Source organism: Acanthaster planci, linkage group LG16 (assembly GCF_054643075.1).
Source record: "Acanthaster planci isolate LZ-2023a linkage group LG16, COTS_SCS, whole genome shotgun sequence".
Lineage (NCBI taxonomy): Eukaryota > Metazoa > Echinodermata > Asteroidea > Valvatida > Acanthasteridae > Acanthaster > Acanthaster planci.
In genome coordinates, this window is record NC_141792.1 from 3,999,766 (window position 1) to 4,024,730 (window position 24,965).

Consider the following 24,965-nt stretch of genomic DNA (forward strand, 5'->3'; position numbering starts at 1 on the left):
GCGCTGTGGCAGATTACCTACGTTTTGGTAGGCCTTCAAAGAGAATTTGAAAATTAAGTACAACTATCAATTTAATCTTTAAATAACTTATCTCACTCTCTATGACAATAGCCTCTATGAAGAAGGAACTGAGAAAAAAAATGCCAAGACGTTTGTCTGAAGAAAAAAATCGTCGCTCGATAGAGGGCGATGTACAATCTTATCGCAAATGTCGCGCGCGCCCGGGGAATTAGGAACGGCGCGACCGCCACAGGCCTGGAGCTAGGAGCGTCATGTTTGACAATTAAGAAAAAAAAGTCGTTATTTGTTTCAAAATTTTCCTCAAGTTGGACGTCAGTTGAATGTAACTGAGAGACATGAGTAGAGGACGTGGAGGAAAGAGATCCTGGGGTGACAATGGCTGGGGAGAAATGGTGAGATTCCATGTAACTCTAAGTTTCAAGCTTGCTGAGACCCGAGTGAAAATTTATGGATTCGCAGTAATATAGGCCTGCATGCTATGGGCCCGGCCTATTATAGTTAGAACACGTCTCGTATGTGTATACGAACATGCAAAAGTAGCCTAGATTATGATGAACTGGTGAACGTTAACTTTAGCTAGTGAAAGTTGATTTGTGCGAAATATTTTACTTTAATACCCGAAAAATTGTGGCCAGTTTATGCACCAACTTGGGGGTCGGGGGAGGGGGGTGGGGACAGTCCTGTCATGCGTGCTGGCATGCTACTACTAGTACTAGGCCTACTAGGGTTTTCAGGTCAAAATTGTTATAGGGAGTACAGAGCTGCTTTGTGTCAAATGATAGGAAATGAAAGCTACATTAATATGCTTTCTTAATGAACTCAAATGGCCATTTACGTTTTGAGTTATAAAATTTTTAGTGTCGAGATGAGACATATACTGCAAAGACATTTACAGTGCACAGGTTAAGCCATGAATGTGGCCCCAAATAAGTTAAAAGAACAAGTAAAAAGTCGCACTTTAACGTAACTACAGAATTCATTTATATATCATCACCAAACTTGCAGTACATAAAGTTTTACATAAAAGCTTCAATAAAATAAAATATCCAGTGGTACGTTGCTTTGCATTTTCCATTAGTTACCGTGGTATTGGCATATGGTCGGCTATATTACTGATTTTTTTCCCCAAAAGACCCTTATTTTAATCTATATTTTGCAAATATTTTAAAGATTTTTGTCTTTAGTGTGACAAGAAATGGACTTGGCCGAGCAGATAAAAAAAATGAGACATTTAAATGTGTAATTTAACATATTTCCAGTGGTTGCCATGTGAACAAAAAATCAATAAAATGGAAAGAATTAATAAAGAAGCAGAAAAAGTATATCATTAAGAAAAGATGAGACTGCCTTGCTCACTTTATTAAAGAGAGAGAGGGGAGAAACCCTTTTAAATGTTTGTAAGGACATAATTATTCCAATCATTAAAAAAACATCGGTTAGAAAGTTCAAGCAAGCAATTGAAAACGGAAAATTTGCAAGCAAACTTTTATTTACCTTTCCCATCAATGAATGACCCTCCCCCCCATTTTTCAGCATGGAATGGCCCATAAGACGAGAGTTGCAGCACACAATGATCTACATGTAAAGATACCATTGTGTTTTGGTGCCTTCACCTCCAACTTAGGTCTAGCATTTTAACCAAACCCCCACATTCATGTTAGATATTTTATTTTTAATCGATCATAATTATTTCAAAAACCAAGTTAAGCATACACACTGTATGCACGGAGGATGACTTTAAAAATGAAGCACCCAAAAGTGGGCAAGCCGTTGGCCTGTTTTTGACTGTGTTGTGAATGGTGGTGTTGCACCACCATTCAGTTGAGAGTGACAGCTCCTGATGCATTGACCTCACGCACACGCACATGCAAGGTCGAAATCCTTGGTCAAAAGAGTTCAGGAATAGCTATAAAAGTTTCATTCAGGTTAGCATACACAAGCAACTTGCACGGTGGTTATAAGAAGTACAATGTACGTGTACCAAAACACACAAATTTATGGATGTAAAATGTACAGACATGTATGGTGACTAATCTGAAGATGCCAGCAAGAGTGATGTATCAAAACAAAGAGTGCAGTTTACTCTTTGGAATAAACATGATAAAGATCCAAGGCTAATTCGTGAATGTACATGTACATGTACCGGTATTCGGTGCGAAGATTAACATACATGCATATTGTGAAGGCAAATCAAAGTAGGCCTATTTATCTTGGAAGTGGCAAAAAAGGAAAACATTTCAACTCAAGCTAATTTTGCCACAAGTGTTTTGTGACATCAGATTTGCCTTGCTTTTTCATTTGCCTGAAGCCTGAACCGGCCTTAAAACAGTTAATGAAATATTAGACCATATCATTTAGTTTTGGTATCAGGTCGCATTTCAAACCAGATACAAGATCAGATTGATCTTCAGCAACTGGCTGGACCGTGACAAAGACATTTTTTTTTTTTCAGTTCAGTTAAATGGCTTATGACTTAAATTCAGATTGGAGGTTTGGTGATAGCCTTGTGGGGTCTTGTTATGGTCAGAAGAGGTCTGGACGACAACACTGACAGAAATATCTCGAGACAAAACATCAACCTCAGGTACGTGTAGTGTACATGTTCTGAATGTACGTGATATTATTATTATTTATGTGGCCAAAACAAAACAACACAGAAGAATATTCATTGCAGTATGTTAACAATGAATACTGTACATGCAAATAATGAATAAATTAATAAGAATTGAAAATAAGGGAAAGGAAGGGGAATTGAAACAGGGACGCTAGGACAAACCAATCTAAGTCGGTCAGGATGAACAAAAATGAAATTCACTGTGGCCCAGAGGCCTGCTCATCCAATCCTAGACTGGGGTAAAAAGCACATGAAAATTAAAATACATGTAAATAGTATTCTGAATTAATATTGTTTATGTGTCAAAATAAATTAATATAAAAACGCAATATAATTCAAAAGTGGAAAAACTGTGCTCTTGGATGCACCAGTATGTTTGCACTAGTACATGTACATTGTACAGAAAGAAAAATGGAAAATAAAAATAAAGTTCCTAGAATGAAAAAGAAATTCAAAGCATTAGAGTGTTGGTAAATGAAAGCAATAAGATCTCGCAACTAAACAAAATAAATGGAATAATTAAAAATGGTCATCAGTTTATATAAGAAAAATAATAAAATTCACCTTAAGAGAAAAGGAGAACTTAAAATACATGTAACTAAGAAATTGGGCAACACAAGGAAAAGACAGGTTTAACGATGACAATAATACAGAGGGTGAAACCTGTTCCACATTTCCACAGAGATTCAATATAATAAAGTGTAATAAACTTAGGCAAAAATATTATGCATCTAAAACACTAAATGGAGTAATTAAAGAAAAGAGATAAAAAGTGAAGTACATGTACATGTAATTAATTAAAAATTTAAACAGTTTATAAAAAGAAAACAAGTTAATTACCGAACCTTGAATAAGTATGAAAATTAGGCAGGGAAAGCAACCTCTAAGAATCTTGATATTGATGAATATTAATAAATGTATGATAAGGTTCTTTGATGAGCACTGGCAAATTGTTCCATATCCGGGGAAAGTGTGAATAGATAAATTCTTCAGGCTTAAGGTTCTCGGATAGGGATATACAAACAGGACCCTATCTAGATGCTGGGTGTTGACTAATGTGAGGGAGTTAACAATGTCACATTCGCTAAGTCCAAAGAAACACTTTGTAACAAACTGCACAGTGAGTTTTTGTCGTCGAGCATCCGGACTAAGTCAGTTCAGAGATTTCAATATGTCCTCATACAACATGGCACCTCTGTGTTGCTTGAGGATCCTTCTAGTAGCCCTCCTTTATACATGTTCAAGTTTAGCTTCTAGTCTTGATGTGTATGGGCACCAAGCAGGTAAGCCATACTCGAGTAGGAGAACTACGTGTATAAAGGAGCAATAGAGTGATCCCAGAGCTGTGGGATATACATGCAAGTTTTCTGTAACATGCCATATAAATGCTAAGGTTTTGTTAGCTTTGGCAACAGTGGCACTGAGGTGATCTGTCCAGGTACCAGTGATGAAGTCGAGTACTTTTTGAGAACCAAGCTCTCTACCAAATATTTAACTAGTTAGGAGGGAACAAAGCTGAAGTACATCGGCATTTGATGGTACATGCATAAAGGTACCGGTAAGATTACAAAGCAACATAATGACTTCAGACCTTCACTGTTTGATTAAAATTAACTTTTTAGGACAAAACTACTCGAAAAGTACTCTGCCAAGTACTTTCCGAGTACTTTTCTCCTTAAAACTTAAATTTTACACAACTTGGAGTGTCTGAAGTCTAACATTTATTTTGCAATCTTACATTTTGCACATTTACCATCAAATGCCTGTGCACTCTGGCTTTATTCCCTCTTACCCAGTTCAGTATTTTGCGGAGAACGTCGATACTCGGAAAGTACATGTACTCGACTACAACACTGCCAGGTACATGTACATGTAAGTGTACTGTTGACTGTTACGCACAGTTACATGTACTTAAAGGTGGAGAATTCATGGAGGGGGGTTCCTTGAAGGGTGTACTGTGGGTAGGTACCTGCTTTCCAAGATTGTGTCATGTGCATAGTCTTAGATTTAGGCTGTGGTTGAGCTGCATTCCATTTTGTTGACTCCAGTTATCAAGTTTGTCAAGATCAGTTAGGAAGATGTGGTCATTGTCATGGGAGATAATAGACCTGTAGATGAGGGCGTGATCTGCAAACTAGAGGCATGTTGTGGACAGGTTTTTGGGTATGTCATTGATAAACTGAATAATAAGGGACCAAGAACACTTACTTGGGAATGCCAGATGTTACAGGTGACCATGGTGAAAACAAGCCGTGATATGTTGCACGTTAATTCGCCCAGTCAAAAATGATTTGATCCAGTTCCATGTTTGGCTTCATATGTTGAACTTTAGAGCTAGTTTTTCAAGCAGGAGGGGGAGAGGCATCTTATCAAATGCTTTACTGTCCAAGTCCAAGCAGGCAATGTCAATTATAGGGGGTTGAGGCTTGTCTAGTAATGGTGCCCTGTCATGAACTGCATTGGTCATCTGTGTTACGCAAGATTTTTGGGCTATAAATCCATGCTGGTTGCCATTGCCTATGCAGTACAGTGTCACGTGGCCTTGGATAGCATCTGCTACAGTTCTTTCAAGCACCTCGCAAATGACTGACATGAGAGAAATTGGGCGGTAGTTAGTTACATCATTTCGGCTGTCAGACATGTAAGCTGGTGTGACATTTGATAGCTTCCAGCTTTCTGAGATATTGAGAGAGTGATGAGTTTAAAGACGAAGTAAGGGTGGAGCGATAAATGTAGCTGTAGCTTGAAGGATTCGAGGGGATGTTCGGTTGGGGCTTGGGGCTTTCCAAGGATTCAGTTTCTTCAGTGATTTGGTCAAATCACTCAAATGTAGCTGAACAGGTGGAAGTTCGAGGATAGCAAGTGGACATGGAGGAGGCATTTCCTGGCTATTGACAGCACGTTAATGAACTGAAATGAAGAAGTTGTTAAAAGCTTCGGCGATGACATCAGGTTTGTTGATCATCTTCCTGGCATGGTGAAAGACAGGAAGTGAGCGGAATTTTCAATGGTCTCTCACAAATCGCCAGAAGCTCCATTTGTTGTCTGGTGTGGCAAAGAGATCATCACGTACTTGGAGTAGGCCAGTTTTATAGAATTATTTACCTGGTTATGAATGTGTTATTATTCCATACATTACTAAAACCAGTCCATTTAGCTTAATTAAACAAAAAAAATGTTTGAGGCAAATCAACTTCTTTAGTTGGGTGGATATCCAGGGTGAGATTTTATTGCGCTGGCATTTCTTGCATGGTATGCAGTCAAGTATGATAGCATCTTGATTTTCTTTCTTTGGTTGCACCAGGGTGGATACATGAATGCCAAGAAACAGAAGTTAGCAGAGCAGTTTACTGCAGACACCCCACGAAATATTGAGATTGCAGGGAGTGCTTCTGGTTCACGCATCTTTGATGGGGTCTCTATTCATGTCAACGGGTATACAGGTAAAGACTTCTTACTAAGAAATATTCAGCATACCGAACAAGATACAGTCATTAATGAGAGGTCCCCTAGACTTTGCAGATGACTTTGTTGTTACAGGAAAGTTGCATTTGGAATGAAAACAATAAAGAACACAGGGGTTGGGACCTACAAATATCCTTGTTATTAGCAGAATGCTGTATTAACAATGCATTAAATTAACTCTAACCCCCAAGGGTGTGTGTAAAATCGTATTGAAATCGGAGGTTTTGGGAGTGTTCAGGTTCACTGATCAATGTCAAATTTGCATTTCAACATTACACAGTTTTTTTTGCTTGGGGAGAGTTATTGGCGTGTTAGTAAGTCATTGTTTGCAGCAACAGAACCACAACAAGATCTTGGACTGAAGTAAGGTTTCATTCATTTCAGAAGCCTCAGTTGGCCATGTGTTTTTCAGGGGTTTTTTCTCCTGTATTCAAGTTAAACTTCTGAGTGGAACAAACATTGTGGAATTACATGTACATGTAGATAGGCTGCCACAGACCACATGCACTTATCTGCACCCTTCATTATCTAAAAAGATTGCTAGTTGGGAAATGCCAAATTCATTCAAAATGTGTACGGATGTAAAGCACACATAAACACTGTCTTCCTGAGGGTTCCATTGCAGTAATGTCTGAGGATGTAAGGCACACACAAACACTGTCTTCCTGAGGGTTCCATTGCTTGATGCCTAAGGATGTAAGGCACACACAAACACTGTCTTCCTGAGGGTTCCATTGCTGGATGTCTGAGGATGTACGACACACACAAACACTGTCTTCCTGAGGGTTCCATTGCAGGATGTCTAAGGATGTAAGGCACACACAAACACTGTCTTCCTGAGGGTTCCATTGCAGGATGTCTAAGGATGTAAGGCACACACAAACACTGTCTTCCTGAGGGTTCCATTGCTTGATGCCTAAGGATGTAAGGCACACACAAACACTGTCTTCCTGAGGGTTCCATTGCTTGATGCCTAAGGATGTAAGGCACACACAAACACTGTCTTCTTGAGGGTTCCATTTGAGTAATGTACATGTTGCCACTTCCGTATGTAATTTCACTGTCTAGTTTGCTAACATTCAGAAAAAAGGTTAAGAGATATTTCAATTTTGGTTAGACCTTTTTCTTTGTGTTTGACTGAAATTTAAATATTTCTTTATGAAAACTTCATGTTTTGTTTGCATGTCACCTACCCACAGTGCCTTCATCTGATGAGCTGAAGCACTTAATGATGCTGCATGGTGGTATGTATCATCACTACTACAGTAAGACCAAAGTTACCCATGTCATAGCAACCAGACTGCCCTATGCTAAGATCAAGGAACTGAGAGATGAGAAAATAGTCAAACCAGAGTGGATTCTAGACAGGTACCTGCCTATGCATTTCATACAAGTTGCATGTTTCTGTTCAAAATCTAAGCCAAGTTGCACAGTATTTGCTTGTTGGTTTCAGTCACTTCGGTGTCAAATTCATTTTCCATATTTGATTCTTTCTAAGTGTATGCTGTCCTCCAAATTTTCAGAGGTACATGAAATTTTCAGTTGCCTATTCGAGCATCAGTTGTGTGAGATTTAGAGCACAGTGTGTATATGTAGGTAACGTCTTGTGTACTGTAGGGGCAAGGAAACATTTCCTTTTGGGGGAGTGTTTCCCACTTGGAATCTGCTCTTTTTGTTTTGAAATCCAGCTTGCTGCTTACAAGAAAGTTTCATGGTCTTACAAGTTTGCAGAGACGTGATTCAAACTTTTATCAAAAAGCAGCATGCATTTACACTGTACGTAGTGCACTGTTAAGGCCGGTTTATTGACACAAAATTGAATGGGATATATTTGTGAAATTTTTGCTGCGAATGTTTTGAGACATCAGATTCAATTTGCAGTTGCTTTTGAGCAATCTTGGAGGGGTTGTGTTAAAGTAAATTGAGTCATTTCTATTTCTCGGTTCATTTTTAGTATCAAGGTGGGGAGGTTACTGCCAGATGGGCCTTACCAACTGTACACCAACAGAACAAATTCTCAGGATACACTCAAGTTCACGAATTTGAAGAGTTGTCCTCAAACAATGGGAAACAAGCCCAACACATCCACATTTGCAGTGGAAGAAACGGTCGGTGAAGCCAAGAGTACAACTCACAATGTTTCCAGCTATCAGCGAACCACACTGAGAAGTCCTGAAGGTCACAGCATGGTGGAATTTCTAGGCAAGAGTTATGAATCAATTGGCTCACCAGAAAGTCGCTCTTCAGCTTCCCATGCCTCTCAGACTTCCTTGTCTGAAAATGGAGTCAATGTCAATTCCATGAATTGCCCGCCATTGAGAGCCAGTGCCGTGAAGGATCAGTCTCGTGAATCCTTTGGAAACAGCAAAGGTCCTGCCAAGGCAGGCAACCCTAATTTTGTGTCAGAGTTTTACAGCAACTCGCGTCTTCATCACATATCCACTTGGGGGGCAGAGTTCAAGGCCTTTGTCAACAAGTTGCAGAGCCTTGGCGACATAAGCTTCCCAGGACGGGAGAAATTGAGACGATTTATCGAGGATCACAACGATTCACCACCAAGCTCAGGAGAACTACTTGATATAAAACCCCAGACTGACGTGGTAAACGAGGAACATCAGATCTCAAGAACCCCAGTGCTCTTCCAAACTCATTCTGCAAGACCAAATTGTGGTGAAGTAGATAAGCCCAAACGTGTCATCATGCACATTGACATGGACTGCTTCTTTGTATCTGTTGGACTCCGCAATCGACCTGACCTGCAAGGGAAACCAGTCGCTGTGACCCACTCTAAGGGTAAGGGGATGCCTGAAGGAAACCAAGAAGCAAGGGAATTTGAGGCAGCTTACTATTCAAGCAAGTACAAGCAAGATGGCAGCAAAGGCTTGAAGAGTCGACACGTGGATCTGGCCAAGACTTACATACAGGAGACAGAGGGTTGTTCAGAAGGCAAAACGTCAGCAGAGAATCCACCGGTTCCTGTGGAATCAGATTTGCCAAGTGCACAGACATATCTCGGAGAAGCGTCATCATTGCCAGACCAGCCTTCCAAGTGTCTCAAACAGTCAGCACCATCCCCTTCCCAAGCTATGCCACCCCCTGCGGCCAAGCCAGAAGTAAACAGGGTACACGTGCATGCAGAGACTTTCAATTCCATGGCAGAAATAGCCAGCTGCAGTTACGAGGCTCGCAAGGCTGGCGTCAAGAACGGTATGTTCATGGGAGAGGCCAGGAAACGTTGCCCAGACCTGCTGACCATACCCTATGACTTTGAGGGTTACAAGAGTGTCTCACAAACCTTGTATGAGACTGTCGCGAGGTAAGTGTTTACTTTCTAAAAAACCAATTGACACGAGTTGTACACATTTTACGCATGCATCGTGCATTGCATAACTACTAGGAGATATTTCAGAATCATTAATGATGATGTACAATGATGATATGTTAATACATACCTGTGCGTGTTCATGTGTTTATTTACTGGAAGCTGTACTGTCATTGGTATGTGCATGTGTACATGTAAATATCCTGAACGATCCTCGTATAATAATTTGCTTTTTAAAGTCTTGCTCATTTGATGAATCAATCTGCCATTCATTAACTGACAGTTAAATGCTTGCTTTTTCTTCTTTTCTAGTTATACACATGACATAGAGGCTGTGAGCTGTGATGAAATGTTTGTTGATGTGACCAGCATCCTAGAAGACACAGGGGCAGCACCCCTAGATCTGGCACGGGTACTCCGTAGAGAGATCAAGGACAAGACCCAGTGTAGTGCTTCAGTGGGACTCGGTAAGTAAATCTGCTGAGAAATTCTTGGACAGATTTCATTTTCAAAATGGCCCTTTGGTGTCATGTTTCAATCAAATGTGTATTGCAAAGACATATTTTACAAAATAGACCAGTCTCCTCTACTGATCCTACTTCATGTCTGGAAGAGATTGCAAAAAAGAATTGTTAGAACAGACATGTATGAGAAGATGTTTTGTGCACTGCGTTTGTGCACATGTACATGTATGTGTTTGTGAAGCCTGTTGAAGGCACCCTCTTCCTGAAGTTGTCTGTTCCAGATCCCACCTTACTTTTTCAGATAAAGTTTTGGTGTCTCTTTCGTTAAGAAATTTTGGGGGTTGTAAATTTTAATTTTGATGGTCGACTTAATACTAACTGCTACTGTAAACGCTCTGCCTCTAGCTGCCAATATTCTGTTGGCCCGCATGAGTACCAGGAAAGCCAAACCCAACGGCCAGTTCTTCCTGGAGTCAGAGGATGCCGCTGAGTTCATGAAACAGCAGCCAGTCAAGGATCTACCTGGTGAGACTTCACAAGCTCGAGGGGATGCAAAGAAGATTGGGGGATGTTATACACCATGACCATGTATGCTTGTAGGTTCATGACCTTCGTGCATACTTTGCATGGAGCGTACATGACCAATTTTCATTTAAACCACATGCTGCGGGGTGGTTTGAAAAATATAGTGCACGCATACGGTCGAATTTCAAGATTATCAGTTTTCAAAAATCTTCAAAAATTCATCATTTCAATTAATGGCTCTTTACACATGAATTACTGCCTGGTGGCCACTGTAGCCTGACAGACAAAATCTGTTGATGCACGATTATTTCAGCCAGGCCTGCAGCCTTGTAAAAAGAGCCGAGATTGTGCGGTGTTATGTAACTTTCTTTTGTTCATGAACCTGGCACAGTGCGCTGCTGACGTCTTTTCAATAGGGGCCAGATTAGCCTGCAGCAGTGCTGTGTGGCTCATCGCTGCGGTGGTGGAGCGCTTTTGTCCCCGGTGGTAATCCGCTCACACTAAATGCCCAAAACCGTGGTATACTGTTTCAAAACAAGACTGGATTATTTCCACTATTGAGAAAGAAAAAATGTCGGTAATGCCCAGCAGCTCAGTCTTTTGTGACGAGCATGGTCTTTTGTTACAAGACCCAGCTCTTTTGTCCTGGTTTTAGGCTCCCCGTCTTCGTGTATAAAGCCTATGTGCGCGAAAACGGGTCCCCTGGCAGCAAGTGGTTAATGCATGGTCTCTGGGTTGGTCCAACACCCAACCTGTCTTTTCTTCCTATGTGACGAGAGGGTTCTTATAAGGTGGACATGTTAGATCACACTTCCTGAATTAACTTAATTTTATAAACATTACATCTCTGTGCATGTAATGAAAGGAATCCTTGGCTTCATTACCAGGATAGTAGTGGTGCATTGACCTTTTATTGATTATTTATAACTACCCATCAGGACATAAGGAATCTATAATTTGACTCTACTTCATCATCTTTGTTCTTACACACTAACTTTCCAGGGATTGCCTGACTTTCAGTTAAGTCTGACTCAAACTTTAACTAAATGTCAAGCTTGAATTTCACCAGAACCTTTTAGAGATTTTCAGGACAAGAAGTTGTAGTCCTTCTGAGTTGGTACCGGTATTTCATTTTCAGTCACAATGAATCAGTTCAGTATTCCAACAGCACATGCCCAAAATGAATTTTTTCTAGGAGCCAGTGGCTACTCATTTTAATTTTCTCTGTACAGCGCTGGTGTGGCCCTACAGACTCATGCACGCTTTGTTCCAGAAGGACCTTGGCATTTAGAAATGCAAATCTGGCTCATTGTGCTTGCATGTTATTCTTTTTTCTTTCTTGATGTTAAACCAATTACATACATGGATCATTGGTAGTATGTTGCATTTACTCGCTGTACATTCATTTATGTGCATGTATGACTTTCTACTGATTCAGGAGTTGGATGGTCCACAGGTGCCCGACTGAGGACAATGGGCATAGAAACCTGTGTCGACTTGCAGAACCTGTCACTTGGGGCCCTACAGAAGGAGTTTGGACCTAAGACTGGCCAATCATTGTACAGCTACTGTCGGGGCATAGACAATCGACCAATCAGAGCGGAAAGGGAAAGGAAGTCAGTCTCAGCGGAGATCAATTATGGAATTAGGTTCACTCAGGTGAATCATTTTGTTAGGTCATTGTGAAGTTTGTATCGCTACCAGTCCACATTTTTGCTTTCAATATTAGCCTGTTCGCTTCTTAATTTTGTCGTTTACACATTTTAAAATTCAGTTAGTGCCATATGAGGGATAAATTTGTGAAACCTTGTGGTACAGTCAACTCTTGATATAAAGAACAGTGTTGTAACAAAATACTGTTATAAAGCGCAAATTCTCAGAATCTGAATTTCTTTAATTTTCGTGTTTTCATTGTTTTTCCACTCCTTTTAGGATAAAGTTGTGGTTACAACAGAGTAATTTGTTCGGTCTGTGTAACTTGTTATAACCTGAGTTGACTGTATTCATTGTACTACAATCATTATTAATGTCTTCTAGAGGTGTGTTCCACATGAACCATGGCAGTAGCACACACAATAATGTACACATTTATACCTATGCAAATTTTATTTTTAAGCAGTTGACCATTTTGTTTGCTTAAGTTTGAAGAATGGAAGCTATTTGTTATCAGCGTGGCTTGTTTATTAGGCACCTGGGGTCAGGTTGCCGAAAATGGAACTTTCCACTTTAATCTTGGTCACCCAGGTTTGAAGCCCACCCAGGCCAGCATATGGAAAGAGTTCTTTATCTCTGGATGGGTTTACTAGCCTCTTAAAAGATTTTTTTCTTCATCAGCTTTCACTCAGTCCAGGTCACTATGGGTTGAAAGGCATGCATATGGGTCTTTCTGTTTTTTGAAGGGGTCCAATGGAAACCTAACAATGGTATACTTTAAAGGGTGGTTTCGTAAACTGCAAGGCCACAGTTAAGTCTTTTAGCATGAGTTCATAATACATAGTGACTGCTTTTGAAAGAAGCTGCACATTTCTTTTTCCAATCCCAAGCCCAATCATGCATGATTTGTTGAGATCTTTTGCTTTAATGTGTATGAAACTTTCCCATCTTCAATCTCAATGAACAGAACAGTGAAGCCACAAGGTTTGTTAGTGAATTGGCTGAGGAGGTCCATCGGCGATTGACCGCCATCGCAATGGTAGGTAAGACCATCACGCTCAAGCTGAAAGTGCGGCAGGCAAGTGCCCCCAAGCAAACATCCAAGTTCATGGGTCATGGGATCTGCGATAACCTGGCTAAGTCCACCACCTTGGCACAGGCCACGGACAAACTGAGCATCATTCAGCAGGAGAGCCAGGTGCTGTTGGCCCAGATGAAGACAGAGGCATCGGACCTAAGAGGGGTGAGTGAAAATGACCAGAAAACTGACGTATCTGCATAGTGCTAAAATAGGCCATATTGTTTGCAGTGCAGATTTTAAGTCCTTTGTTTTTTTCTCAGGAAAAGCTGACTAGCCAACCTGCTACAGTAGATTCCCGTTATAGCGCTCCCTGATGTAACACTCTTACCGATGTAACGCTTTATTTTCATTTCCCCAGCTGTACGCCCATTCACTGTGTACATTTTTGTGTGATTATGGTGCGTTTACAACACTTCTCTGGATATAACGCTCACAATTTTCGGCCCGGAGAACCATTTACAGCATGTGAAATGATTCTGGTTACAGCACTCTTTACCTTGGAAAATCAGATTCTTGGAAAAGCAACGCATTGAGTCTGTTGCATGTAGCAGGCTCAGGGTTAATGAGGAAGTACAGAATTTTCAGGCCGAGGTACCCGCTACATGTACCTATCCATCATCTGACCAGTGGCATTTGGACCAATTATGCAGGTGCATATTATGCCAGGGGAGGCACTCACGTTGATGAGTTAAGGTTGCAATTAAATGGAAGAGTTTCTATCAGTGTTCCCACAATCATGGAAATCCATGTAAAAATAAATGTGCTGGAAAATCACTGTGTCATCACGGAAAACTGGGAGAAAAACAGTGCCCGTGAGTCCTGTTTGAGGAAACAGGTCATGGAAAAGTCATGGTAGTTAAGATCATGCAAGAGTTATATTTGGTGGGTCACTTTTGATATGATAACGGAATAGCGATCAATTTATAAGCTATCCTTGTCAGTCCATAGTACATCTAGTGGCTATGGCAGTCTTCCTGTTCATAATACCAAACAAGTTCTCTGCAAAATGACATCAAATGCCAAGGAGATTGTTTGAGTCCTACAGAGGCCTGGAAAGGTCATGGCATTTGGTTTTCCCACTTCTGTGGGATTCATGCTTTATTCCAAATAGAATTGTAATCCATGAAACCTTTACAGTCGCAGAGATTCGAAGGACCCAGTAATTGTCAATAGAGATTCATTGTAATATTGGTAATGGGGCGTTTCTGACACTATTCTGTGAAGCCGTCCATCTACTTTTTGTCATGGATTATACAATGAAGCCAAGTTGAGTGCTCTGTTGACCCTTGTCAACAAATTATACACTTTTTAAACAACACAGTATCAACTTTTATTGCTGTGAAAGCCCAGTGTTGATACCTCTGGCCCTTTGGTTCAAAAGTAATGGAAGACCAAACATAGCAAGATGTGAGTTTACAAATTACTTGGAGATTCTTAATCTCAGAATAGAAAATCCCAGCAAAGGACTTATTTGCTTGATCACATCGTGGTTTGAAAAACTTCTCTCCCAAGTGTTCAGCATTCTTGAGTCATCCATGGAAAAGTGCCGAAAAGTGTCCATTCTTGTTATCCTTAGGTTGGCATTCAAATAAGCCGACTTTCTGGAGCCAGTAGCACAGGCAGTTCCTCCACATCCAATAGCAAGTTGCTTTTGGATTTTGTAAAACCATTGGCAAAATCGTCAACCAACCCACCGTCCACAGCGACAGATCCCATCAGAGACCAAGCAGTGAAAGAGAAGAGAATGGCAGGCACAATACTTGACTTTGTCTCCAAACAGGTGAGTCATTCTTATCCACTATGTGGACGATCAGGAGTTGGCATGTGGGTTGCATAGTAATGATGTCCCTCCTGGATAGAAACTTGCTTCACGTCAGCAAAGGTTCACACACACTCTGGGCAGGGTGTGCTGAGCTCCACATGACTTAAGTTCTGTTGAAATGTACAAACTTTACATGCACCAGCCTGTTTCATCCTTACCGATGAGAAGGTCTCTCTAGTCAGAGCAGAAAATTGAAGTACTATTTCATTTCAAGATCATTAAATTTAGAGAATGCATCCAAAGGGTGTTTTTCCTGTAGTTGCCTGAACTAACAAAGTTTATTTTTAATATGTGTGATTTGATGTTGAAACGTTGACTCATTCATCTGGAGTTTCTATTGATTTACATGTAGTTGATTTTGAGTATACCAGAATATCGTGGATGATGGATGAATTAATACATAGGCAATTAAAGGTTGGAGGCGTCAGAAAAATTGTCCTGCATTGTTGCTTTGGTTATAATCTGTTTGCTTGTGAAACCATGCCTGGAGTATACAGAGCATACTTTGCCAGGTAGCATTTTCAGATAAACAAAATTGTTCATGTGATGTACTGTGATTCAAACTTAAAGCCTCCACATTTTATAGCTGAAGGTTAGCTACGTTGTTTTGGTTCTTTGTTATTTTTGTCCATCAGTTTGCAGGTGTTGCTGCCTATAATTATGGATGGTCTAATTTAATTTCAATCACTTTGACAAAAATACACGTGCAAATGTGCTGATGACAAATTTTATAATTTTTGCAGTGGTTTTCATGTCTGTGAAATTGCCCAGCTACAGTAAGTCCCAAATGTGATTCCTCCCAGAAATCATTGGCTTCTTCTGTCCAAGAAGTCCCAGCATCAAAGCCTCTGTTACCCCAGCCAGAGAAGACCCCGCTTCCCCCTCTGCCTACTTTCCAACTTGCCACACCCACGCTGCCATCAAGACAAGAGCAGCTGGAGCAGTTCTGCTTGCCCTCCCCATCTCAGCTGGACCCTTCAGTACTTGCTGCTCTCCCTGAAGACATCAGGCGGACGATCGAAAGGACTTACGAATCCAAGAGGGAGCAACAAGACAGGTGGGAAGAATGGGAGAGATGCAAATGAAAGAAATAAATTCCATCCACCAGATAATCCTAAATTCTTAAGTCAACGTTGCAGTGGAGAATGTTGTCAACCTTTAAGTCAATCAAGTATGCACTTGTTTTATACAAATAAATTGTAATATGGATGTTAAAAATGTAAATGGGGACAGGTTTTTGTCCTTTAAAATCGTCCTGTGGGTTTTTCAGGAGTAAGAAATATAGATATACACCAGCATCATTTTTACATGAAAGAAAATGTGGCTGTTTTCCTAATTATTGTTTTGGTCTTTAGGAAGAATCCTGGAAAAAACAGGAACTTGAGGGTCAGCGTTAAATCTCGAGTTTTACGTGTACGTGTACTGTTGCCACTGAAAATGGCTATGTGAAATTACAAATTGGAATATGGAGGTACATTGTGTATCATCAAACACATCCTGGAATCAACCTTTCTGAAATGTTTTTCTATAATTTCCAGAGGACATTGTACGTACAAGCTGTAAAACTGTCGCACAGCAACAAAGCATACATAATAAGGTGAAGTGTGAAATGCCTTCAACAAAGGCACGGTACAGTTTCATACACAGATGTAATTGTGTGTTTTGTGTCTGCAGCAAAGCCCGAGGCCCGTCAGTTGTGCATACATCGAGCTCTGTCACCAATGGCACACCGCTTGACGGAACAAAATCCCTTGACTCTGAGTCGTCTAAACCTTCATGCAGTGGGCTAGCTTCCGATGCTGGACCATCAAGGCTAAGCAAGGCCAGTAGCAGAGAAGAAATTTTGCACACTACAGATGACCACTTCACTGGTGGTGGATGCTCAGCTGCTGCTGAACCCGGAGTAAAGATGAAAAGGCCATGTCCTGAGCACAGTCCAATTCCTGTCACTGCACATTCCTCTAAGAACAATATGAGCAACAAAGCAGCTGATTGTGACCAACCTATTTCATCATTTGGTACATCCCATGTTAGCAAAGACCAAAACCAACCCAGCACTTCATCTGGGACAGACCATTCCAGCCTTAGGTATGACCCAAGTGTCCTGAAAGAGCTGCCACCAGACATTATCCAGGAGTTAATGGAGCAAGGAGGTGCTGAGCACATCCAACGGGAGCAAGTTGAAAGCCACTCTGAGTTGATAGAACATGAAGATAAAAAGGTCTTGGGCCCCGTAGAGGCTCTGCCATCATTTTCGCAAGTATGGGATTTGATCAGAATGGTTTGACCTGTATATTTTGGCAGAAAAAAATGCTGAACGTAAAGTAGTATTCCCTGAACAATACAAAACACTTAATCTGAAAGTCATGTCCTCCACTCCCTAAATCAAAGCCTTGAGTTCTCAAATTTAAAAAAAATCTTGTTCATCGTGGATTGAAACCTTGATACGTGCAGCTCAAATTGTTATGCTACTTGTTGAGAAATGATGGGAATGTTTCAGGCAGGGAATTAAAGCACCAATATTTCTCATGTAGCCAGAAGGGAGCTCTTGCATGCTTGTCACATAGCATACTTCTCCTTTTTGGCACTTGGAACAATGCATATAGCGAGGTCTCCATGCCACATCAGAACTCCTGTAAGCACTCACTTGTGGAGGCCACCATGTTTTTAATTGCAGTGGAGTCAGCTGACAGCTATCGGCCAATTATGAGTCTTGCTGTCATTTTTGACATTGAGCTCCAACTTGCTAGTAAACAGGGTGGTGGACATTTGCAGCACTGGGCTCTGTTGAACAAATAAATGTTAAGGCTAAAGTAACACTACGTGAAGGGCAAAGTTCCACAGTGCAGGGTCTGTTTAAATGCCATACAGAGAAAGAGTGATATTGCTGGGAACTTTGGGGACAAGCAAAGTGATCTACCAAGGTTACACGGATGATGAATTCCGCAGTGTGATTGTGATGATAAAATCTTTCAACCAGTGAAATGTTTTAATTCAGTACAGCTGTTGCAAATGTTTCAGATCGATCCTGCCTGCATGGAAGCCCTCCCATCTGAGCTACAACGGGAACTGCAGCTAGCCTATCAGAGGCAGCAGAAGACACCCCAGGATACAAGCCCAAAGAAGGCTGTATCTGTCTCCAAGACCAGCCCCTTCAAGCTGCATCGGAGGAGGGGGCGACCACGCAAGGGAAGTCCTCGCAAGGGTACCAGGCAGGGCTTCAAGATACCAGGAACAGTAGACATCCTGGAGATGGTTACTGGTGTCAAGAGTTCACCAGTTGGGAAGGCTGGAAATGTCTGTAGAAGCCCTGAGGGGTCTTCTGCCAATAGTAAGCACCCCACCATGGTATATTAGCTCTCAGGAGTAGCATTATTTCTGAAACGTGTTCCTTAGAGGAGTGACCACTGCCTCATTCTCTCAAAATCCTACGGTAATTCCTGTCAGTATGTTTAGGCAGTGACAATGGTATCCTGGAGCAGTGCAGATGATTAGCCACAGTTCTGCCATACAGCATCAGTCCTCTAAAATCCAAAACCACTTCAAGGATTTTAGGAGGACTGAGAGCGATTTAGGGTTAGACTGTAGGCCCTGTGCTGTATCAAAGCTTGTCAAAGAATCTCTTTCACCCTTTCAAAACCTTCTGGTTGCAAGTGGTTAGAAGGTCTTAGGAGGGTTATGAACTTGCTTTTAATTACCAGTGACACAGGTGCATGTGTTCGTGCACTAGTTTGCGAATGTTGACGGAGGAGAGCACATGCAGACAGTTCCCACCTGAAAATGCATAAACCTGTGTACATTGTTGGGTTTCCTTGTGAGCATCCAACACAATGTCATTGAAGGTCTTGTGTGCAGGAAATTCATTCAGCATACACAGTGACTATGTAGGGCTGAACTCAGTAGTGTGTGGTTGAGAATAGTGTTCTCTAAATCATAAATGTCTGAAATCGATGATGACTGATGACAAATATTGAAATGGATGGAGGGCAGGGCAAGGCTTAAGAGTGGAGTTCAGGGCCTATTTAAGGATATTCCAATTTTTTTTTCGTTCAGGTCTTGTGCATTTCTGGGCATACAAGAGGTAGATTTATGTCATAAAAACTGAAAGTAATGTTACACATTCAAAGACAACTCTATTTTTTTCTGTTTTTTTTTCTCAAAGAGATTGTAATAGAGTATTGAAGAATATACACATTGCACCCAGTACTTATTAACGTGGCTAGATCGAGTTAAACCTTGGTGGCTACTATTTAATCTTGGTGGTAGAGAAGCAACACTTAATGGGTCACCATGCCACTTCGCAAGGTGGAAAAACACTGGAAAAGACTCCTGCTTGCCATTAAGTTGCCTCTCAAACTGCTGCAGAAAGGTTGTCATGAAAGACAATGTACATTTTACAGGGAATGGGTTTCAAAGTTTGTGCTCTTAGCAAAGAAAAACACTTTTAAGAATTTGGAAGACAACGGGGGGGGGGGTGATCAAAAAAAGGAGAGATCAGAAATGGCACCTGAAGTCACTACCTTTTGAACAAACACTGACCTTTCCCCCTCCCCCGTACTGTAAAGGTTTTCCACCATTATTGCCATAGCGGCCCTGTTTTTGGTTGGTACATGTACAAATAATGTAATTCTCCTGCGTAGTTAGAGGTTTCTGGAATATCCAGGAACCTCTGTAGCTGAAAAAATTCCCTGGGAGTTCAAGTGCAAGATGTTTTACAGAATCTGGCTCTCGTTATTTTATGCAGAGGATGCAAATGAAATAGATCGTGACGTGCATGAGGACGGTAATACTAAAAGTATTGCAGCTAAGGAGACGGTGAATCTTTGTGGTGCTGTGGCATTGTGGGATGTCAAAGCATTGCTGAAAGAATGGACTACATCTGTTGAAGGTTGGTGGAACCAATTTATAAACTTGAACCCATTTCCGAGCACCAAGGGTGGCCTGGGTGGCTAGCGGGTACAGCACTCACCTCTCACTACTGTGATCCAAGTTTGGTTTCCTTTCCCACACTGTACCTGAGAAGAATTGTTCACTGGCTTTCTCCTGTACCATGACTTTTTTTCCAGGGTCTCCAGTTTGCCTCTCTCTTAAAAAAGTCTACACATTTCATCTCTGGCTCTGCTCTGTGGCCAAATATGGGCTACATGTGCCAGTTTTTGTCTTCATCAGCTGAACTTTGTAGCTTCGAGTATGAACAGTTAGCACTCCTACATAAATAAAATCCATTTCGAAAGATCAAATAAGGACAAATAGCCAAAGAAATTGTTCCCTGCTCTCAAATATGAAATAAAGTAAAATTCACAATACCAAGCATTTTTTCACAGGATTGTTTTATCAGGATTGTATAGCCCGTCTTAAGATGAGCTTTAGTTGATATCAAATCTTACTGAATTTATTCTTTGATGCATTAATTTGTAGGAAATCACTGAAAAAGATTACTTTTATGCCAGTTAGAGAAAAACGGTTACTGCTGCAAGTGTGTTTTATCGGTGCAAAAGATCAGGATCTTGCATTGCAATGACTGAGTGTTTTTTCCACTGCATCAGAGCCAGGGGACGAAGATATTGAGTATCTCATGCAATACCTGAATGATCTTGTTCTGGATAGAAACCTGGAAATGGCTAACCTGGTCCTTCGAGCCATGAAAAGGTACATATATGTCATCTACTGAGATATTGGCCACACCAGTTTGAAGTTGTTCTTTATTGGGCAATGCAATCAACTTTCCTTGTGTGGGTTACTTAATGTTGCTACTTAAGCACTCAGCCGGATATTTGCCGTTTTACTGAAGAAGTGCAATAGTCAAACCTTCATGGCAAGTTTAAATTTGCCAAAATTGTTGACTTCTAAAATGGACTGATCATCGAAAACTTACTTAACTCTCATGAAAAGTAATTCTTCACACGATACACAAATATACATTATAATATTTCCCTTCTATACCTTTGAGAGACTTTCCTTTTAACCAAATATGTACTTCCAGTCCATATTAATCAAGTAACTTTTACAGGTTTGCAAGATGAAGTAAGATTAACGAACTCCAATACCAGATCTGTACCTCAGTCAATCTGTAGGGTGAATTTTAGCAGTCACAATATATCACATTGTACTTTTTTACCTGGCATGCCTGATTATTGGTGACATATAGGCCAATGTACATGTACTGATGATTTCACATTTTGTTTTATGCCCTTTTCAATTTAGCTGTATGGGGCCCATGGTTTACGTGTACTTAGTACCTTAGGAAAGCACACCAATAAACTGTGGCATCAGCAATACTGGGTCTTTTAGTACATGGAGACAAAGCAAGATTCGATGCATGACTGTGATCTTTTCAAGCAGTGAGAAAATGAATCAGAAAGTCTGACAAGATGAAATTGCATGGGACAAATTCTCTTTTAATATTCTAGTCCCCTCTGAAACCAGGATTTCATTGTTTATCTTGGCCGCAGGGACCTTGACATTATCAGCTTAAGCTAGGAATACTGCAGGTGGCCAGTCCACCCTTCTGAATATTATCAGCCAGATGTACCAATGTAAACAGTGGTCTAGTTCCAGGGTGTATAAATAGGCAACTTCACAGAATCAAGATTTGCACTGACTCAGGTGTTTGTGCACTGATTGAAGTCATTAAAGGACAATGTGTTTTTAAAACTTTACAAAATTGAATTCAACATTAGTGATTAAATTTATGAAAGTCCACTTGTGTTGAGAAAATTATAAGCATACCCCACACAGTGTTCAGTCAAGCAATAGCAGTAGTAATTGTTCACTGCTGTTGTTTGACACTTAACAGTAACAAATCCTTAGTGTCAATACAGTTACTAATAATGCTCAAAATCCTGGTTTCACCTAACTGAAGGCTGAATATAGGTTTTATGAAAATTTATAACATGAATCATTGACCATCAATGTGGTCATTACAAAATGAATTTAATTTCTGCAGTACAAAATTACTAGTGGACATGGCTTGATCTCTGTAAACCTGAAGGTAATCTTTGGCCTTATACTCAATCAGGCTGGCTAATCGAATGGAGTCCACCTCGCCATGGAGAGCTGCCTATCAGACGATAGAAGACAGAGTCCAAGATATTGTCTCACAGATCTACCGCAGCACACTCAAGATAATGTAACCTTTTTTTTTCATTCTAAATTAGACCTAAAATTTCCTTTCCACTATGCACAACCATGCTCTGCAGGAGTGAACTTGTCAACATCACTGCTTTTGCAGGCGAAGGTATTTGAGAGCCAGTGTTTGTTAAGGTACACGTCTCAGTTTGCATGGGTAGAGTGCACAGCAGACTGCCCTGGCAGATCCAGCATTAACGAAAAGCAGGGCATACAAAATGCAAGGGCAACCCAAACAAAGCAAAAATAAATGACGTGAAGGGTACATTCTAGGCTAGACATTGCTTGAACATGAAATCCTTATCAGTGTAAGGATCATACAGGAAGCCAGTGAGACATACCATTTATTGATAGGGGAATTGTTATTTTACTGCCAAGGGTGGAATTTTCTGACTGTTCATGAAGTGTACATGTACATACCACATACTTCCAGAAAAGAGTTTTGGGGTAAACTTAAGTCATCTTCACTCTGATACATAACAGTATAAAAGTGACTCCAATCCTGCATGGGTATCTATGATTTTGGTGAATTCTGTGAAAGGTGGAAGACTTTTTAAAAGAGCGTTACAGGCAGGCTTGGTCATGCTCATTCAAATGCAAAGTCATTCTACATGTGGATTACATGTGGAAAATTCTTTGGCAAAGGAACCACTTCACCCTTGAAAATTGATTCGTATAAGTTTTCCCCTTCAGGTTCTTGTCCAGAAAACAGAATTAGTTCATGATGCTTCAAATTTCTTCATGTTGGATGTGGATTGTCTTTATAACTTATATACGTACTGGTTGTAATTTGGTTGTCCTCTGTACTGAGCTATTAGAAGAATTTTCTTGTCACCTTTGATCTTCTTACTTGTAGGTACATGTACAGATGTAGTGGATCTTGAGTATTGTTCATAATTCAAATGATTGCAAAGGTAGCCAGGGAACACTTCTTTTTCCTCAGACGAAGATGTTTGTCAATTTCATTTGTTTCACAGATAATCCAGGCTCCTTTCCTTGCTTTCACCTCTGATCATTTCTTTGTAATGTCCTGAGAAGTTCAATACTCTTGCAGAAAGAGCAACCATTAGTGCTTGTTGCACACCCATTCATTACATTTAAAAAACCAATCAACATTGAAGTATTGTTCTTCATTTTATTGTTTTTTCTTACTGAACTTCTGAACCTCCAAGAGCCACATTTACAGTATTGTATTCGAGTCCATCACAAGTCCCTGTAAGTCCATCTCAAGTCCCTGTAAGTCCATCACAAGTTCATCACAGGTCCCTGTAAGGCCATCACAAGTCCCTGTAAGTCCATCACTTGTGACTGGCCTTGTAAAGGGACTTGTGACTGGCCTTGTAAAGGGACTTGTGACTGGCCTTGTAAAGGGACTTGTGACTGGCCTTGTAAAGGGACTTGTGACTGGCCTTGTAAAGGGACTTGTGACTGGCCTTGCGATGGACTCGAATATAACTCTGCAAGTTTATGAAGGAGACCAGATATAGTTACCGTACTAGTTTCAACTACAGAAAATCTTTTCCCTGTCAAAGTTCATCCTCCCCCCTTATTTCTAACCATTTCCCATCCGCTAGTTCTATATGCACTGTTGATAAGTCTAAGCAGTCATCACTGGGTTTTCTCCAGACTTTGTGGTACATCTCTGATGTAGTTTAGTTATGTTGTTTTCCTCTTCAAGTCTGTGTAGAAATTTGTCAGAGATTGGCCGGAGAGAGTCTGATATTGTATAAAAGGCCTTCAGCATATTGAAAAGTCTGTACAGACAAACGGACAAAAGTTCCACGTGTGCGTACATGTACATGTACTTACTGTTCATGTGCGTGCATGAACATACATGTACAACGTCCACATGCGATGCGATGTGTGTATGTACACCCAGTGCCAGTAGTATGTTGGGGTTGTTTTGGAATGTTCCATTTTATGGAGGGGATGACGGAAAGATTGAGGGACCGATCAGCCAACTTGGACAAATTACATACATGTACATGACTTATTTGGTACTCTCCCTGTACACAAAAACGTTGAATGCAGGCCGAGGCCTGTGAAAATAGTAAGGCACACAATATTGAATTCACAACATTTTTTAAAAATTATTTACAAATTGGCAACTGATGATTCAGGGCAGATTGTGTAGCCAGTGGTGAGCAGAGCACATTCGTGAAGCAATGTGTGGGGGATACATGCCCAGTATATCTTGGATAAAACCCTTGCCTCAAAGTTCTTTTTAACAAGAACTGAAAATTCCTGGAATTAATTTGAGACTCCTCATTACCTGCATGATGCAGAATATATATGCTGCTCAAGCAATTGGTCAAAGCCTATTGCACAATGGGTGTCCCCCCTAACCTAACAGAAATTAATATGCTATTTACGCTAACTTCTTTTCTCTTGTTTTGTTTTGTTTCTTTACCTATGAATGTACCTTCGATTTCTGGTTGTCATAACAAAGACTACCAAAGTATTAATTACCAAGTACACACCTCGTACTATGTAATTCCATGCAGCTGTTTTGGCATTCCTGCCGAAACAGCTCTTGTTAACGTTCAATTTTTTCCCCTTTTTTTTTTCCTTTTTCAGACGTTTTCTTTTTCTCAGCCAATCGACTTTGGTACCATAATAAATCCGATCAACTTCAAACTTGGCACAATGTTAAAACATTATCCAAGGACGGTCATAGAAGAAATTTGGCATGATGACGTCATCGCGTTTTTTATCACTGATTTTCGAGGTACCATTTTCGTCACTTAGCAATCTTAGATCTTCATCAAAGTTACAGTAAGAAACTAGCCTACGGTTAAGAAGATACTAGAGTAGTGACATTATGATGAAGTCATCTTCTGATTTATTTTTTGCATTTTTGCATTTAATTT

The 24,965-nt window shown here is 40.5% G+C and overlaps 1 protein-coding gene across 1 annotated transcript; it reads left to right on the top strand.

The window, feature by feature from the left end:
• Positions 1 to 213: 213 nt before the first annotated feature.
• On the top strand, positions 214 to 24,939 carry rev1 (REV1 DNA directed polymerase). The gene is made up of 15 exons (XM_022244290.2): positions 214 to 413; positions 5,940 to 6,078; positions 7,300 to 7,468; positions 8,055 to 9,416; positions 9,735 to 9,889; positions 10,292 to 10,411; positions 11,850 to 12,070; positions 13,032 to 13,307; positions 14,722 to 14,925; positions 15,771 to 16,024; positions 16,642 to 17,227; positions 17,989 to 18,298; positions 19,712 to 19,855; positions 20,514 to 20,616; positions 21,986 to 24,939. The coding sequence occupies exons 1-15, from the start codon at positions 357 to 359 to the stop codon at positions 22,098 to 22,100; spliced, it is 4,215 nt and encodes a 1,404-aa protein (XP_022099982.2). The 5' UTR covers positions 214 to 356; the 3' UTR covers positions 22,101 to 24,939.
• The last annotated feature ends 26 nt before the right edge of the window (positions 24,940 to 24,965 follow it).

Bases quoted from the DNA above. Each gene is read 5' to 3' on its own strand.
- rev1 (XM_022244290.2), top strand. From the start codon at position 357: ATGAGTAGAGGACGTGGAGGAAAGAGATCCTGGGGTGACAATGGCTGG. The intron at 9,417-9,734 runs GTAAGTGTTTAC...CTTCTTTTCTAG, and splicing joins TTGTATGAGACTGTCGCGAG to TTATACACATGACATAGAGG. The intron at 14,926-15,770 runs GTGAGTCATTCT...GATTCCTCCCAG, and splicing joins TTGACTTTGTCTCCAAACAG to AAATCATTGGCTTCTTCTGT.